Genomic DNA, 16,430 nt, shown 5'->3' with positions numbered 1-16,430 from the left:
GCGAGCAGAGACCGCGGATAACATAGACCTGGCCGAGGTTCATAAAAGATCATAAAGCGCATCCGCACTGTAAGCCACCGCAGCCTCCAGAAGATCGGCTTGGATGGCCTGCTCCTCCTCCGAAAGTGAGGAGCAACTCTGTAACTGCTGGACCCAGCAGAGTCCTGCCTGCAAAGAAAAACTACTGCACATAGCAGCCTGGACTCCCAGCGCCGAAACCTCAAATATTTTCTTAAGCTGGATCTCCAGCTTACGATCTTGAACGTCCTTGAGGGCCGTCACCCCCGTAATCGGAATAGTGATCTTCTTGGTGACAGCTGACACCGCCACATCCACCTTGGGGACCCACAGGAGGTCCAGAGCCTCTTCTGGTAAGGGGTACAATTTGTCCATCGCCTTACGGACCTTGAGGCACACGTCTGGAGTATCCCACTCTCTAAATAACAAATCCGTCACTAAGAGGTAAAATGGAAAGGACTTGGTCGGACCACGGAGACAGACCATGACTGGATTGATCGAGCCCATGCGGGAGTCCTCTGGATTGGCCTCAATCCCCAACTCCTCCAAAATAGTGGGAATAAGAGGACCAAGCTAGTCTTTCCTAAAGAGGCGTACCACCTTAGGATCATCTTCCTCCACCTGGGAGCCAGGGTTAGATGAAAGACCCTTGACCTCCTCTGCAGCATCCTGAGGAGGCCGGGTCCTTGTCTCTGGGCCCTCGAGCTCCAAGGAATCAAAGGAAGAATCCAGTGGCAGATGGGAGGAGCCGGTCCAGAAGGTGCGCTTAGGTTTAGGAGCCCCCGCTGCCTCCACGGCCCTAGCTCACTTGAGGTGTAGCGCTGCTGTTTTCTCCAAAGACTGGCCTGCACGGGAACGACCTCTGCCTCCTGCGTGTTTCTTCGCAGAACTCCTGGCCTTGAAAGCCTTATGTAGAAGGAGAATAAACTCCGAAGAAAATGAGGAGGAGGAGTCAGAGGCCCCCTCGGAGCCCTTGTCCTCCGTTTCAAAATTTCCAGCCCCAGCACCACTCCCTTTGAGGGCAGAAGGCTTCGGGGAAAATGGAGGAGGGAATTCCCCTCTCCATCGCTGCATGCGTCGCCACGTGAAAGGTGGACAAGATGGCTTCCGTTCCCGTGCTAAGCGGGAACGGATCAAAGGCAGCCGGCCGCAGGCAGTCGGCACGGCCCTGAAACACCGTTCCCAACCGTTTAAAACGTGCCTTCCCCCCCGGCGAGGCAAGTGGAACAGACCCCCTCGCGGGACACATGGGCACGCGCATCCCCAACAGGCCGTACTACGCGGCATTGGGGCTAGAAGGCAGACCAGCCCGACCACGCGGCAACCAAACTAAAATAAAGGTATGACTGAAAGAGAGCTGCTGCTGAGGAGAAAACAGCGCGAAGAGTGAAGGAACGCTGCAAAACAAAAAGAAAGCTCTGTGACTTTTTTTTTTTTTTTTTAAACCTGGTCAGCTGCTGTCCACCGCACAAGTCCTGAACCAAATGAGGAGAGTGAGCCGGGCTCCCTGGTATCACCTCAGTGATTTGGGGGAGCTGCAGCAGGATCCTCGACTCCTGGCTCCACTAGCCTCAATACCAGAGGGGATGATCCTCTCAGGACCTGCCAACCCCTGGGAGGCTTCACACTAAAAACTACCTTTTTTTTTTTTTTTTTTTTTTTTTTTTTTAAATAAACCAGGTAAAATAGCCCTAAATCCTATCTAAACTCTCTATAACTTTTTTTTTTTTTAACTACTAAGCACTAACTACAAACTGCAGGATTTTGCACCTCCACCATCTGCTGGCGACAGAGAAATACTGACAGACTGTGGGTGGCACCTTAGGGTATAGGGCAGAGTGAGTCAAAACTTCTCTGTCTCCATCTGCTGGTGGGGAGGCAAAACCCAGGAGTCTGGACTCATCCTGGTACGTACAGGGAATCAAACATTAAGTAGATCCCATGCTACTAATGCCAGTAATAGCAGTGGCTATTCCCCAAGTAAACTTGTTTAATAGCAGGTTATGGACTTCTCCTCCAGGAACTTATCCAAAACATTTTTAAACCCAGCTAAACTAACTGCCCTAACCACATCCTCCGGCAATTAATTCCAGAGCTTAACTGTGCGTTGAGTGAAAAATAATTTTATCTAATTTATTTTAAATGTGCTACCTGCTACCTTCATGGAGTGCACCCTAGTCCTTCTATTATCTAAAAGAGTAAATAACCGATTCACATTTACCCATTCTAGTCTTCTTATGATTTTATAGACCTCTATCATATCCACCCCTCAGCCGTCTCTTTTCCAAGCTGAACAGCCCTAACCTCTTCAGCCTTTCCTCATAGGGGAGCTGTTCGAGGGAGACTGTAACTACTGGAGTGCAACTATGAGCACAAATCATACCACCATCACTGCAAAAGTCGCTTACAACTGGTGGTGGATTCGCTTGTCATGAGATCCTCTACTATACAGCACAGAATTTAACATGCAGGCATACCTTGCAGCTGCAGCGGCTGGCCAGCAGTGAGCTGGCGCAGCTGGCTCTGGGATAACGTAAACTTGTTCCCTTGGAACTGCAGCGTGACTGGCGTCTCCGGCTGAGCGACTCTGCCTTGGGCTCCGGCGATAGAGGCCAGCTGGGCTATCTTTACAACTTCACCGCCTGATAAAAGCAGAGCAGAAGAGTTGGCTGTTCGAAGAACACTTACTAGAACAATTGTGTAATTGGTTAGTACTGTAGTGCCGAAGCGTCACCCATGCAAGATAAGACATGCAGCAACCAAGTGTCACACAAGACCAGGCACTCATTTCTGTTGTTTGCAGAAAGCAGATGTCTTGCAGGATGAAAATGCTCACACTGAACATATGCAATACAGGTGTAACGGGATCAAATGTCTGGAGTGGAAAATTAAAAGAAGAATATATAATGAAATGGTTTTATGCATCTAGTTTTCATGGTAAGGTCTCTGTCTGGTTTGGTGTTCTATGTATGATGATGAGAGACATTTTATTCTGCCCAGTTTTTCACTGCTTTGGATGGTTTATACCGGAAAAACGGTATATAAAGGATTTTAAACACAAATAAATAAAAGTATGTACATAAAAGTGACCCCCTACACTTGCTCCCAGTACACTGAAGACTTACATGACACCTCGCAGCACACGTGTCATGCACTTTTGCCTTTCTAAGAACATCCAGTTTTAGAGAAGCCCCTGCTTCCACCTAGGGAGAAAGGCCAGGGGAGAATCAGATACAGCTGCCCTACCTACTGAAACCCAGAGCAGCTTTGGGGGGGGGGGGGGGGGACATCATCCGGCAAGATGGCTGCATAAGTGACAAGCTCCTCACCATTCCCAACTTAAAAGTTGATTTCAGGCAAGGAGTTACCCTCGTTTTTCAAATTTTCACTGCCTTTTGTGACCGGGCTACAGTTAAACTGACACGCAAAAAATCTGTGGACTTGCGTCAGTTCTCCTGTGATAATAATGGATCCCAATTTGAGGCCCTCTCTTCAGGGACAGATTTACCTGAAGAAAATGAGCGATGTTCTACTGATTCAACAGCAGCAGTAGAGATACCGGAGACCGGCGCAGGAGAGGCATTGATGAAAGCTGATTTTTGCAAATGGTTTCGAGATATTCAGATGGATATTAAATCTATTAAAGATGAACTGCGAGAGACCGTAAGTGAATTGTGGTCTGAAGTCCTAGATATCTCCATGAAAAGCCATATTAACACCGTAATATACAATGGTTACATGAAGTTACAGATGTTAAAATATTTAAAACCTTTACTTCATGTGAAAGATTTTAGGACAATTTTACAGGTGTTGATATTTTCTGGAATAATTACTACAATTCATTATTCTTAGGTATTCCTTTATCAAGTTTACATCCCTTACAATTATTGCAGAATTCTGCTGCTAGATTACTAATCTGGAACAAAATTATGACCACATTACACCTGTACTCACTGATCTACACTGGCTCCTAATCAGAGCTAGAATCAAATGTAAGATCCTCACATTAATACATAAATTAATAAACAATATAGATACTCTATGGGTAGATTCCAGATAGGAAAATTGGATCTTACCTGCTAATTTTTGTTCCTGTAATACCACAGATCAGTCCAGACAAGTGGGTTTTGCATCCCTACCAGCAGATGGAGGCAGAGAACAAAACTTTGAGGCACTGCTACATATGAGTGCCATCCGCAGTCCCTCAGTATTGACCTGTACCCAAGCCAGATAATGTCCCTTCAAAACCCCCAATCAGGGCAAACAGGAAACCTGGTGTTGGAATCCCCTGGACTCGAGCCACTGACACTTCCAGCGACCAAAAAAACAGTTTGATAACCAAAAAAACTCTACTTATTTACACTGACAAGGATCGTATCTGAAAAAATGGTTTCTCAACCATCAGGAAATTCAGTCTTTCAGCATTAACAGGGTGAGTCTCTGGACTGGTCTGTGGTATTACAGGAATGAAAATTAGCAGGTAAGAACAAATTTTCCTTTCCTGTACATACCCAGATCAATCCAGACAAGTGGGATGTACCCAAGCACCCCTAAACTGGGTGGGAACCTGAAAGACCCACACGGAGAACACTCCCACCAAAAGACGTGTCTTCTTGCACCCGCTCATCCAAATGGTAGTGTCTGGTGAAAGTATGCAGTGAGGACCACACCGCAGTCCTACATATCTCCTGGGGAGACAACAACTGACACTCTGCCCAGGAAGTTGCCTGTGCTCCCCTAGAATGTGCCTTTAGACCGCTTCGAACTTCTCACCCCTTACAACTAAAGGCCAAGCAAATGGTCTCCTTCTCCAACAGGAAATTGTCGCTTTTGAGGTATTATCCTCTTTCTCTGCGCCATCAAACAACACAAAAAGGTGATCTGAACGGTGAAAACCATTAGTGAATTTCAGATACCACAACAGCACCCTCCGCACATCCAGAAGATGTAGACCCTATCCTGAGGGGAATCCTTAGACCAATCTGGGAAAGCTGGCAGCTCAACCGCCTGATTAATATGAAAAGCGGATACCGCCTTCGGTAAAAAGGAGGGAACCATACGCAATGTCACTCCACTATCAGAAATGTGCAAAAAGGGATCCCTGCATGACAGGGCTTCAATTCCGAAATTCGCCTGGCCAAACAAATGATCATGAGAAACATTGTCTTCAGAGTTAAGTCCTTCAATGTCGCCCTTCTTAGTGGCTCAAAGGGAGCTTCACAGAGCACTCGCAGAACTAAGTTAAGGTTCTAATCCGGACAAAACTTTCAGACTGGAGGAGGCAAATGTTTAACCTCTTTTAAACAATCTCCCCCGAAACCTGCCCCTAAGTGCCCCCAAGGCGGACATGAACTCGAAGTGAGCTATACGCTAGACCCTTCACGAATCCCTGCTCTAAAAAGGCTAGGATCTGAGACATGGTCACAGACAATGAATCCAGACATTGTTGCACACACCATGCCTCAAACTTCTTTCAGACCCTAACATAAGCCATGGATGTAGAGGGTCTCATAACTTGGAGAATCGTAGAAATAACTGACTCCAAATAGCCTTTTAGATGCAACCACTTCCTCTCAAAAGCCAGGCCGAGAGACAAAAGTGATCCTCCCTGCCAGGGCAATCTTGGCAGGTGGGCCAACCTGAGAGGCCCTTCTATGGCGAGAGAGACCAGGTCTGTGAACCATGGTCACCATGGCCATTCCGGCCATGGTGACCCCGGATGAAACTCTATGCGCAGGAGCACTTGACAGACTAGTGGCCAAGGAGGAAACACATAAAGAAGGATTCCTGTGGGCCACGGGCACACTAAAGCGACAGGACCTACCACGCCGGCCTCTCTCCTGCAACTGAAAAACCTCGACGTCTTCGCGTTGGCACCCGTTGCCATGAGATCTAACAGAGGAACTCCCCATCAAGCATAAATGTGATCCTAGGCTTCCAGGACAGCTCCCATTCCACCGGATCCAGTTGCTGGCAACTGAGGAAGTCTGCTTGAATGTTGTCTACTCCGGCGGCATGAGAGGCTTCTATTCCTTGGAGGTGACACTCTGCTCAAGCAAACAACTGTGTGGCTCTTTGTTCCTCCCTGATGACTGATGTATGCTACTGGTGTCACATTGTCGGTGAACATGCAAACCATCCAACCATTGATACAGGGCAGGAAAGCCTCCAGATCCAGACGAGCCACCCTCATCTCCAGGCGATTGATAGACCAAGACGTCTCCACTGCTGATCAAAGACCTTGGGCAGATCACCCCAGACATACCGCCCCTCCCCCCCAACCAGCGGCGGATTCACGATGTCGGACCGGCCTGGGTATTCGCCGCCCAGGCCGGCCCAGAACACATCACGTGGTCTGCCAAACATGGCTCTGTCACGGCCAAGCACGGCAGACCACGTGACTGGAGCGATCGGCCCACCAGGAGATGCCCGATCCCCCAATAGGCCAATCCGCCCCTGCCCCCAACCCCTAAGACTGGCATCCATGGTCTCCACCACCAAGTCCGGAGCCTCTAGATCCATTCCCTTTTCCAAATTGTTACGTGACAGCCACCACGAGAGACTAGATCTGGACTCTTCCAAAAGAAGTAAGGGAAGATGATACTCTTCTGACAGCGGATTCCACTGGGGCAATAGTGCCTTCTGTAAAGATCTCATGTGTGCAAAAGCCCAGAGAACCAAATCCAACGTCAAGGCCCTGGAACCTAAGACCTGCAAATAGTCCCAGACTGTCGGTACTGACCGACATAGCAAACGCGTTACCTGTACCTTCAACACTTTGTCCGAAGTCAAGAATGCCCTGCCTGTCTGGATATTGAACAGTACCCCTAGATACTCCAAGGAAGGGAAGGAACTAAAGGTCTCTTCGCCACATTTATCACCCAACCCAACGAATTCAAGGTGTTCATAACTCGCTGGATTGACCAAACACAGTCCTCCTCCGTCTTTGCTCGAATGAGCCAATCATCCAGACAGAGATGTACTAGAATGCCCTCTCGCTGCAAAGCTGCCGCCACCACCACCATCACCTTTGTGAAGGTTCTGGGTGCAGTGGCTAAACCAAGCAGGAGAGCCCGAAACTGAAAATGCTGTCCCAGCACCATGAAGCGAAGATTCTTCCTATATCCTTTGAGAATATAGAAGTACACCTCTGTGAGGTCCAAGGACACCAAGAACTCTCTGCTGCCTACTGCTGCTTTTATCATGCACAAGGTCTCCATTCAAAATTATGGAACCCGCAAGGACCTGTTCACCTTTTGCAGGTCCAGAATTGGCCAAAAAGTGCTTTCCTTTTTGGGAACAACGAAATAAATCGAGCATCTTCCTTATCCCCGTTCCTTCAGCAGGACCTGCATTATTGTGTTTAAATCCAGCATCCTCTGAAGAGTCCCTCTCAACACCTCTCGCTTGCTTCTAGACGTGCCGTGGGACTCCAGAAAGGCTTCCCGGACTGAGCGCAAAAATTCTAAGGCATAACCTTCTCTCTCTATCTTGAGAACCCAACAGCCTGAGGTAATCCTGGCCCACTCCTCACAAAACCTGGACAATCTGCCCCCTAACGCTTCTATGGAGGAATGAGCAGCCCTGGCTTCATTGTGATGACTTTCCTCCACTGGCCCCGTGACCGATGACTTCTCTGGAAAACCTTTGGGCACCTTGAAAGAACTGCTGTCGTCCACCAGACGACTTGATCCCTGAGTCCACGGAGTTCTTGTTCAAACAAAACTGACGAGAGTCTCGAAAACAGGAACATGCCGGAAAAACCTTCTGCTGCTCTTTTTGTCCTCAAGGAGTCTGTTACGTTTGACTTCCCCAGGGTCTTCATCAACTGGTCCAAATCTTCACCAAATAAGAGTTTCCCCTTGAAAGGAAGATTACACAACTGGGCCTTGGACCATGTCTGCCGATCATTTGTGCAACCACAAAAGTCTGCGGGCTACCACTGCTGAGACCAAACTCCAGCCAAAGTGCAAACCAAGTCATACAAGACATCTGCAACATAGGCCTCCATAGCCTCCAAGCATGCAAAATACAGACTAATGGAATCCACAGATGCAGCCTGCTCCTGTGTTTTCTGAACTCAACACAACATACCCTCTGCATCATACTGCCACAAATCGCAGCCCAAAGACTCAAAGTGGAAACTTCAAACATCTGCTTCAATTTAATCGCCAACTTGCGGTCCTGCGCATCCTTAAGAAATGCGGAACCGGCCACCAGAATAGTCATCTTTTTGGTCACCTCCAAAACTACAGCATCCACCATGGGTCTTCTCAGGAGCTCCAAGGTGTCCTCCCTGAGAAGATAAAGCTTCGCCATCACCATGCTGACCTTTAGGTCCACTTCCAGAGCATCCCATTCTCTGTTCACCAACTTCCCAAACTTCTTCGGCAAAGGAAAGGCACTAGGCGGACCCACAAGTCTTCCAGAACTGGATTCACACCCTCATTATCAGACTCCTCCTGAGCCACCTTAACCCCAAGTTCCTCCAAAACCTGGGGAATAAGGGGGCGCAACTCCTCCTTTTTAAACAAATGGACCACTCGAGGATCATCTCCCTCAGAGATCGGAAAACCATTCAGATCTGTATCATCCTTTTGAGCATCCAAGTCCGCATTCACAGCCACCTCCAGATCTTCTTCCTGCGGAGCCAGAGAATCTTCCTGGGAATCCTCAAAATCTCCCAACTCATTAGGATCGGTTACCATAAGTGTGAAGCCCCGACCGAGCCGGCACAACAGGTCTCCAGAACCACCAGCTGGCGTCTTAGGCTTTTTGGAAGCACGACATGGCTGCTCCTTCTGGGAACTTTTTCCCCCGGCGCCCTTCGTCACCAGAAAGGCCTTATGCATGAGGAGTACAAACTCTGGAGAAAAATCTTCTGGCTCTTCAGGCCCCTGATCCAACAGGCTTTCATCTGACTATGCCCCCCCACCCCCAACCATCCGCAGGAGACTGCCCCACTGGCAAAAGAGAGGGGGATACTCCCCCAGACTCCCTGGGATCCGTGGCCCCCCATCCACAAACCCTCGCAGGTCCCTCAGCATTCTGGGAGCCTTATGAGCCCACCAACACAGGCCCTGACAACCGCAAAGCCCCTTTCCCAGTGGCTGCCCCTGCTGACATCTCCTCTGCTTTCGAGGCACAGCCTGAGCACAGGGACAGCGCATTGAAGTGTGCAGACCACACACCACACACCCTGCAGGCAGCGACAAGTGGTTTGGGCGCCATTGAGCACGCGGCTACAACGGAGGGGAACCACAGAATCCCACTCGCAGGTGAGACAGACCACACACGCGGTCACTAGCTGCATGCACAGCACCGCACCTACGCCAACAGCAGAAGCAGTGCGCAAGAAAACTAAGCCGCAGTTGTGGCCACCACGCTGCGCACCGAATGAGGCAGACTGCACGCAGGAAAACAACATTCAGCCCCCCGGGACCCCTGGTACGAAGGAGAACAGCACAAGCCACTCACTCTCCCGATCCTGCAGGCACCAACCACACTACAGTCAGCGGCGCCCTGCCAGTCAAACCTGACTGAAGTTCCTGCACCAACAAAAATAAAAACTACTTCGTTTTTTTTCTTTTTTAGCTTAAATCAAAAGTAAAAACAAGCAAGGGTACTTCCCTTCAGAAATCAACAGGCTGCAGGGAGAACTTTCAGAGATCGCAAGGGAGCCAGTCCCCTGGCTATCAGAACCCCCAGACACCAACGGGCTAAAGCAGCCAGAGGTTGCCAAACCCCCCCCCCCCGGTCACCCAGCTCCACCCGAGGGATGGTCCACGAAGGAGTCTAACACCTCAGGGAGCTCCAAATCCAAATATTTTTGTCTCACTGGTTTTTTATTTATTTATTTATTTGTTTATTTATTAACTCAGACTGCAGGTTTGCACCTCTACCATCTGCTGGAGACAGAGAAATACAGAGGGACTGCAGGTAGTACTCTCAGATATGTACCAGTGCTTCAAAACTTTGCTCTCTGCCTTCATCTACTGGTAGGGATGCAAAACCCACTTGTCTGGAATGATCTGGATATGTACAGGAATGCACATTTACATTCCAGCAAGAATTCTAAGATCTCAAAATAGAGGGCTGTTGGAAGTTCATTCAGTACAATTAGCTCATATTGATGAGGTAAGAGAAAAAGCTTTTTCTATAGCACCCCAGTACTCTGGAACGCGTTACCTGAATATTTAAGAACAGTAAATGATACAAAACTTTTCAAAAAAAGGCCTCAAGACCTGATTGTATAAAGAGGAGTTCGTAAAGGCAGAGGCTATGTTATTAGCATAGTATGCAATGGAAAAAACTGCTGTAATGTGATATGAATTTAAATATTTTTCTTGTTTCTTACGCCTTTATTTTATGGGGGGTTTTTACCTTTTTCATTTTATGTTACTTTTATTCTTTTTATTTTGTATTTGCATTATTTGTTTTTTACGCTTTTCATTAGTAATGTATTTTCATCATTATGTATGGTTTTATGTTTATATATGATTTTATGATATTGCTTTGAATGGCAGTTTACAAAAGATTTTAAAATAAATAAAATAAAATAAATAGATTTCACTATGTTAATGGAAGATGTGGAGTCCGGTATAGAGGAGCAGGCCTTTCAAGTGACGCAGTTGAAAAGATCTGTTTCGGAATTACAATTTAATGAGGAAACTGATAAACTAGAGAATCTTGAAAATAGATCACAGCATTCCTATTTGCGAATTAGAGGCGTCCCTGAAACGGAAGAATATATAAATGCCTCTGAAGATGAGCTGCCTAAAATAATCTTGAACACAGCACATAGGGCATTAGGTGGAGCCCCCCCCCCAATTCTCCAAAAGACATCATTGTATGTTTTCATAGTTATCTCCTTAAGGAGAACGTTTTTCATTTGGCAAGAAAGATGGGTTCTCTAAACTGGGATAGAAATTCCATTCTGATTTATAATGATCTGTCACCCATGACCTTGAAAAAACGGAGGGAGCGGCAGTCTGTGACAACTCTGCTACGCAGTGAAAATATTCAATACAGGTGGCTTTTCCTGTGTGAATTAGCATTTATAATTTGTGGCGTCACATCTAAGATCAGGACGGAGTCTGAAGTGAGAGTTATACTGCAGGCGGCTGGCATACCATACCATTTTCCTCCTTGAGACAGCAACAACATTTATCAGGAGATGTGGAATGGCCTAAGTAGCAAACAGCTGGTAAAGGTGGCCGTAGACTGCGGTGTAAATCCGAAGATGATCATTCTCCACCCACTTGAATGTGTGATTTTCTTTTTTCTAGCATTTTTGGTCTGTCTTAAGTTGGACTTTGACACCTTCTACAAGTGGAGTTATTTGGATGCTGGAATGTCTCTTTATGATGCTCTTTTTGGTGCATACTGCCTGGAGTAGTTGACTGTTTTTGGAATAGGAGAGTGAGCTTTTTTTTATCTCTCTGTTTCGCATTGCTGCATTTATTTTTGCTTGACTGCTTTCTCATTATATCTGGATCTGGGAGTGGTGGGGGAGATTGCCGGATTGCTCTTTCCCTTATTGGGCAGGCAGGAAACTGTGTGAAAGGGGAGGGGAGGGGAGGGATAGGGATGTGGTGAAGATTGGGCGGGGGAGCTTTTTTGGCTTGCTAAGAAAAAGCATCTTTGGGGGAACTGGAGTTATCTTCTTTAACATGGGTAGTGCGGCAGATGATGAATTATGGAGTTTGCAAGCTTGGATCTTTTTGTTCTATTAAGGGTAAGCGATGGAGAAGCTTAAGTTTGTTTCTATTAACACCAAAAGCCTTAACTCTCCATTTAAGAGACAACAGTTTTTTAAAGAAATGACCTCCTTAAAAGCCTCGGTGGTATTTTTTCAGGAATCTCACCTACATAAAAGAAATGAAAGATTATTAGTTTCACAAGGTTTTCCCTACCAATTTTTGGCTTTTAGCACATCACAGAATAAATATGGGGGAGTAGTTATACTCATTTCAAAAGACGTCATGGTTCAGGTGGGCAAAGTGCTCAGGGATGTAGATGGTAAAGTCATTCTTGTGCAAGTTTCTTAAAATAATGAGCATTATATATATTTAATATTTATGCCCCTAATACCAATCAGGATGACTTTTTTGACCAGGTGGATCACCAGCTTTTGATGCATGTGGAAGGGAGCCTGATAATAAGTGGAGATTTTAATATGATCTGTTCCCCACCTCTTGATAGTTCTTCAAGGAGGAGTGGGACTTCCAATTGGTGCCTGCATCAATTAATTGAGACATGGAAGCTTGTAGATATCTGGCGGGCCCTATAACCACCTACCCGGAATTACACTTTTTACTCTAAATCCAATGACGTGTATACCTGGATTGATTATTTTCTAATTGATAAAGCTCTAGCTCCCGTCAGAGTTGCAGCAAAGATTGGCTCAGATACGTGGTCCGACCATGCTCCCATCTCTTGGGAAGTCCAGGCCCAAGTTAGTGATAAAGGATGCCTTTTTTGGAAATTTGATAGCTTAATACAGGATAAAGGCTCCTACCAGGAGATTCAAGATGCCATATAGGATTACCTTACAACTAATCAAACAGGGGATGTGACCCCTTTTGTATTTTGGGATTGTCTTAAAAACAGCTATAAGAGGGAAGGTCATAGCTATTGCCTCACACAAGAAAAAAAGAGAAGGTAAGGAGAGTTCAAGAGCTGAAGCTTGATATCTGTAGGTTAGAGCATTTGCACAAACTATGCTTGGGTAAGCACACTTGCGTGAACTAGAGCCTGTCGACATGAGCTAATTTTGTTGGAAACAGGGGATACTGCATATCATTTGAATACAGTTAAGCAATTGCATTACGAATATGGGAACAAAATTAGCATAATGCTAGCTCAAAAACTGAAGGCTAAATATACCCAAGCTCAAATTTTGACAATTAAAGCTAGAGAAGGGAATTTTGTAATGGGGTGGGGAGATATACGGCAGCGATTTACTCAGTTTTATGCTGAGTTGTATGCAGGGTCCACTGATACCTCTGAAGCAAGTATAGACACCTATTTTAAGGATCTTGCATTGCCTCAGTTGAGAGATGCTTGTAAAAATGCACTGTATGAGACCCAATATCAGCTTCAGAGGTGTTTTGGGCTACCCGAGATCTAAAAATGGGTAAGGCTCCTGGGACGTTTTATAAAACATTTCAAGCTCAATTGGTCACCCAATTGATGGATATGTTTAATCACCTTAGAGCAGGGGGTAACCTATTACGAGATGTTAATGTTGCAGGGTTAGCCATTCTGCCGAAGGGAGGAAAAGATCATACTTTATGCAGCTCTTAACGGCCCATTTCCCTTATAAATGTAGACTTGAAACTTTTGGCTAAGATACTTGCACAGAGGTTGTGTGTGGTAATTCTCTCTCTCATTCATAGTGATCAGGCGGGCTTTACGCCTGGGCATACGGTTGGTGACAATGTGCTAAAACTCGTCAAATCTCTTTGCTTCTTTTCACAGTCAACGCAAAAAAGGCCTTCAACCGTGTGCACTGGCCTTGTTTTCAGTGATGGAGTGCATGGGGATTGGCCCATATTTTATCGGTTGGGTAAAAGAAGTATACAGATATCCTGAAGTGTGCATAAAAGTGAACGGGGACTATTCCAACAATTTCCCTATGGGGAGGGGCACACAGCAAGGTTGCCTATTATCTCCATTATTTGCCTTGAGTGTCGATCCCTTTGCTATACGGGTCCGTCGGCACATAGGAGTACAGCAAATTGAAGTGGGAAATGGCAACTACAAAATCTCTCTCTATGCTGATGACATATTCACGCTCACCAATCCTGAGATGTCTTTACCGGCTGTGGTTGCAAAAATGACAGAATTTGGGAAGGTCTCTGATTTTAAAGTAAACATTGATAAATCGGAGATAATGGGAGTTTATTTGATGGAACAAGATAAATCTAGGCTTAAGGGGATGTTTTCCTTTAAGTGGGCAAAAGTCACATTCGTTATCTAGGGGTGAATTTAGGTCCGAATCAGGCAGATCTTTTTCATCTTAATTATGGGCACCTTCTTCACAACATTACACAAGATTTAGAAATCTGCGACAGATACTCGTTATAATGGTTGGGGAGGATTGCAGCTGTAAAGATGAATACATTACCCAAATTTTGTTACTTATTGGCAGAGGAAGATATTTGCCCTCATTTGGAGAAAGAGGCCTCCAAGGGTGGCTAAATCAGTGTCGTATCGACCAAAAGCTGAAGGAGGTTTAGGAGCACCAAATAATTTGAAATATTAATGTTGCATCGCAAATGAAAGCTGTTATTGATTGTCACATGGTGGAACACAGGAAACAGTGGGTGGATATTGAACAGTATTTGGTGGGGGATACTCCCATTTTGTTTATTTTTCTGGTTGGTGTCCTGGGGAGACATGTTAGGAATCACATGTCCCCGTTTCTGGAATGTACGTTGTTAATTTGGAAAAAATAACAGGGGTTAGGGATTTTTATTTTAGTACTCCTATTTGGTATAATCCTGATTTTCTAATGGGAGATGAGAATCAGGCATTTCAAAGATAGGAATGTCTGGGCTTGATGCAGTTGGGTCAATTGTGGAAAGGTCATAAGGTCATGGATTTCTCTGAGGTACAAAGGGTATTTGGTGTCCCTGCATATGATTTCCTTGTCCATTATCAATTATCTCATTTTATGGGATTTACACAGGTCAAATCTACCCTGCTAATGGGGAAATCTATGCTAGAAGATTACTGTGAAAATGCCCCTCTTTTAAGGGAATCATCTCTAAAATATATGTATTGTTGAATTCTTCTATATCATGTAAGTTTACACATATGGAACTGGATTTGGGAGGAACATGGGAAAAGGGAATTTGGGATCTTTGTTTTCTTTCTGTACAACGGAGCTCTATATCAGCTTCTTTACTTGAGAACAGTTATAAAATGTTTTACAGGTGGCACTTCTAAAAGGTTAAAGAAAATGTATCCCTCTTTGGATGGTTCTTGTTGGTGAAAATGTGGAGAAGAGCGTTCATTTTGGCATATTTGGTGGTCTTGTCTTTTGGCTGTACAATTTTGGGAAGGGATTTTTGATATGTCAAATGATATTACAATGTGATGTTCCTGTGGGCCCTAAATTTTGGTTGTTGAATGCACCACCTGGTAATCTATCACTTCCACAAAATAGGCTTTTACATCACATAGCTTTAGTGGCAAGATGCTTGTTGGCAGTAAAATGGAGAGCTGCAACCCTACTGACCAGATGATGTGCGACGGAAACTGAAGATTCATTACTTGGAAAAATTGACTGCCATACGATGTGACACCATACATAAATTCTCCCTCATATGGTCTCCCTTCGAATGTTGGATGGAATCGATTGCAGATGGAAGAAAGGAAAATTGTTTCTTACCTGCTAATTTTCATTCCTGTAGTACCAAAGATAAGTCCAGACTCCTGGGTTTATGCCTCCTTTCCAGCAGATGGAGACAGAAAAAGTTTAACTGACACTACCATATAACCTAGCGTGCCTCCTGCAGTCCCTCAGTATTGACCTGTACCAAAGCCAAGATAGTAGAACATGAATCCACCCACCCTGAATGAGCAGTGGGCAGAGGGAAAACCTAGAAACAGATAAACGTGTCCCAATTAACAAAACATGAAGGACCAAACAAAACCAGTGCCATTCTTCAGATTAAGTACCAAAACAGATTGAGCAGACTCTCCAAAACTCCCTACCTCGACTGGGTGGACTCTGGACTGATCTGCAGTACTACAGTAATGAAAATTAGCAGGTAAGAACCAATTTTCCTTTCCCTGTACATACCCAGTCCAGTCCAAAGCTTCCCTAAACAGGGTGGGACCTCGTGAGTCCCACTCAACATACACTCTCACTGAAGCCCCCAGGCTCTGGGACATGGACATCCAAATGATAATGCCTGACGAAAGTGTGCAGAGACTTCCAAGTGGCCGCCCTGCAAATCTCCTATGGTGCCACTTGCTGACATTTGGCCCAGGACGCTGCCTGGGAACGAGTAGAATGAGCTCTTAAGCCCTCTGGTACTGGACGTCCCTGACAGAGATACATGGATCCAATAGCTTCCTTCAACCACAGTGCAATCATGGCTTTTGACGCTTTAGGACCTTTCTTCGCACCATTCCACAATACAAAAAGGTGATCCGACAACCGGAAGTTGTTAATGACTTTAAGATACCACAATAACGCAAGCTTGACATCCAAGAGCTGTAGCTCCCTCGTATGAGATGCAGTCGCCTCCAAGTTCGGGAAAGCAGGAAGCTTCACTGACTGCTTCACATGAAACAATGAAACCACCTTCGGAAGAAAGGCTGGGACCATCCTCAAGGTAATCCTCAAGTCCAAAATTCTCAAAAAAGGTTCCCTACATGACAAGGCTTGAAGCTCA

General features: G+C 45.7%; 1 protein-coding gene across 13 annotated transcripts in view; it reads right to left on the bottom strand.

Moving 5' to 3' along the window:
- Positions 1-16,430, bottom strand: part of EP400 (E1A binding protein p400) — a 307,683-nt gene that overhangs the window by 145,283 nt on the left and 145,970 nt on the right. For all 13 annotated transcript variants that reach the window (XM_029619359.1, XM_029619360.1, XM_029619358.1 and 10 more), the window contains one exon: positions 2,496-2,660. In XM_029619359.1, coding sequence (XP_029475219.1) covers positions 2,496-2,660 — 165 coding nt within the window. The remainder of the gene's footprint in view (positions 1-2,495; positions 2,661-16,430) is intronic.

This window comes from Rhinatrema bivittatum, chromosome 11 (genome assembly GCF_901001135.1).
Source record: "Rhinatrema bivittatum chromosome 11, aRhiBiv1.1, whole genome shotgun sequence".
Classification (NCBI taxonomy): Eukaryota; Metazoa; Chordata; class Amphibia; order Gymnophiona; family Rhinatrematidae; genus Rhinatrema; species Rhinatrema bivittatum.
The sequence above is the reverse complement of the archived record's forward strand: the minus strand, read 5'-3'. Positions and strand labels throughout refer to the sequence as shown.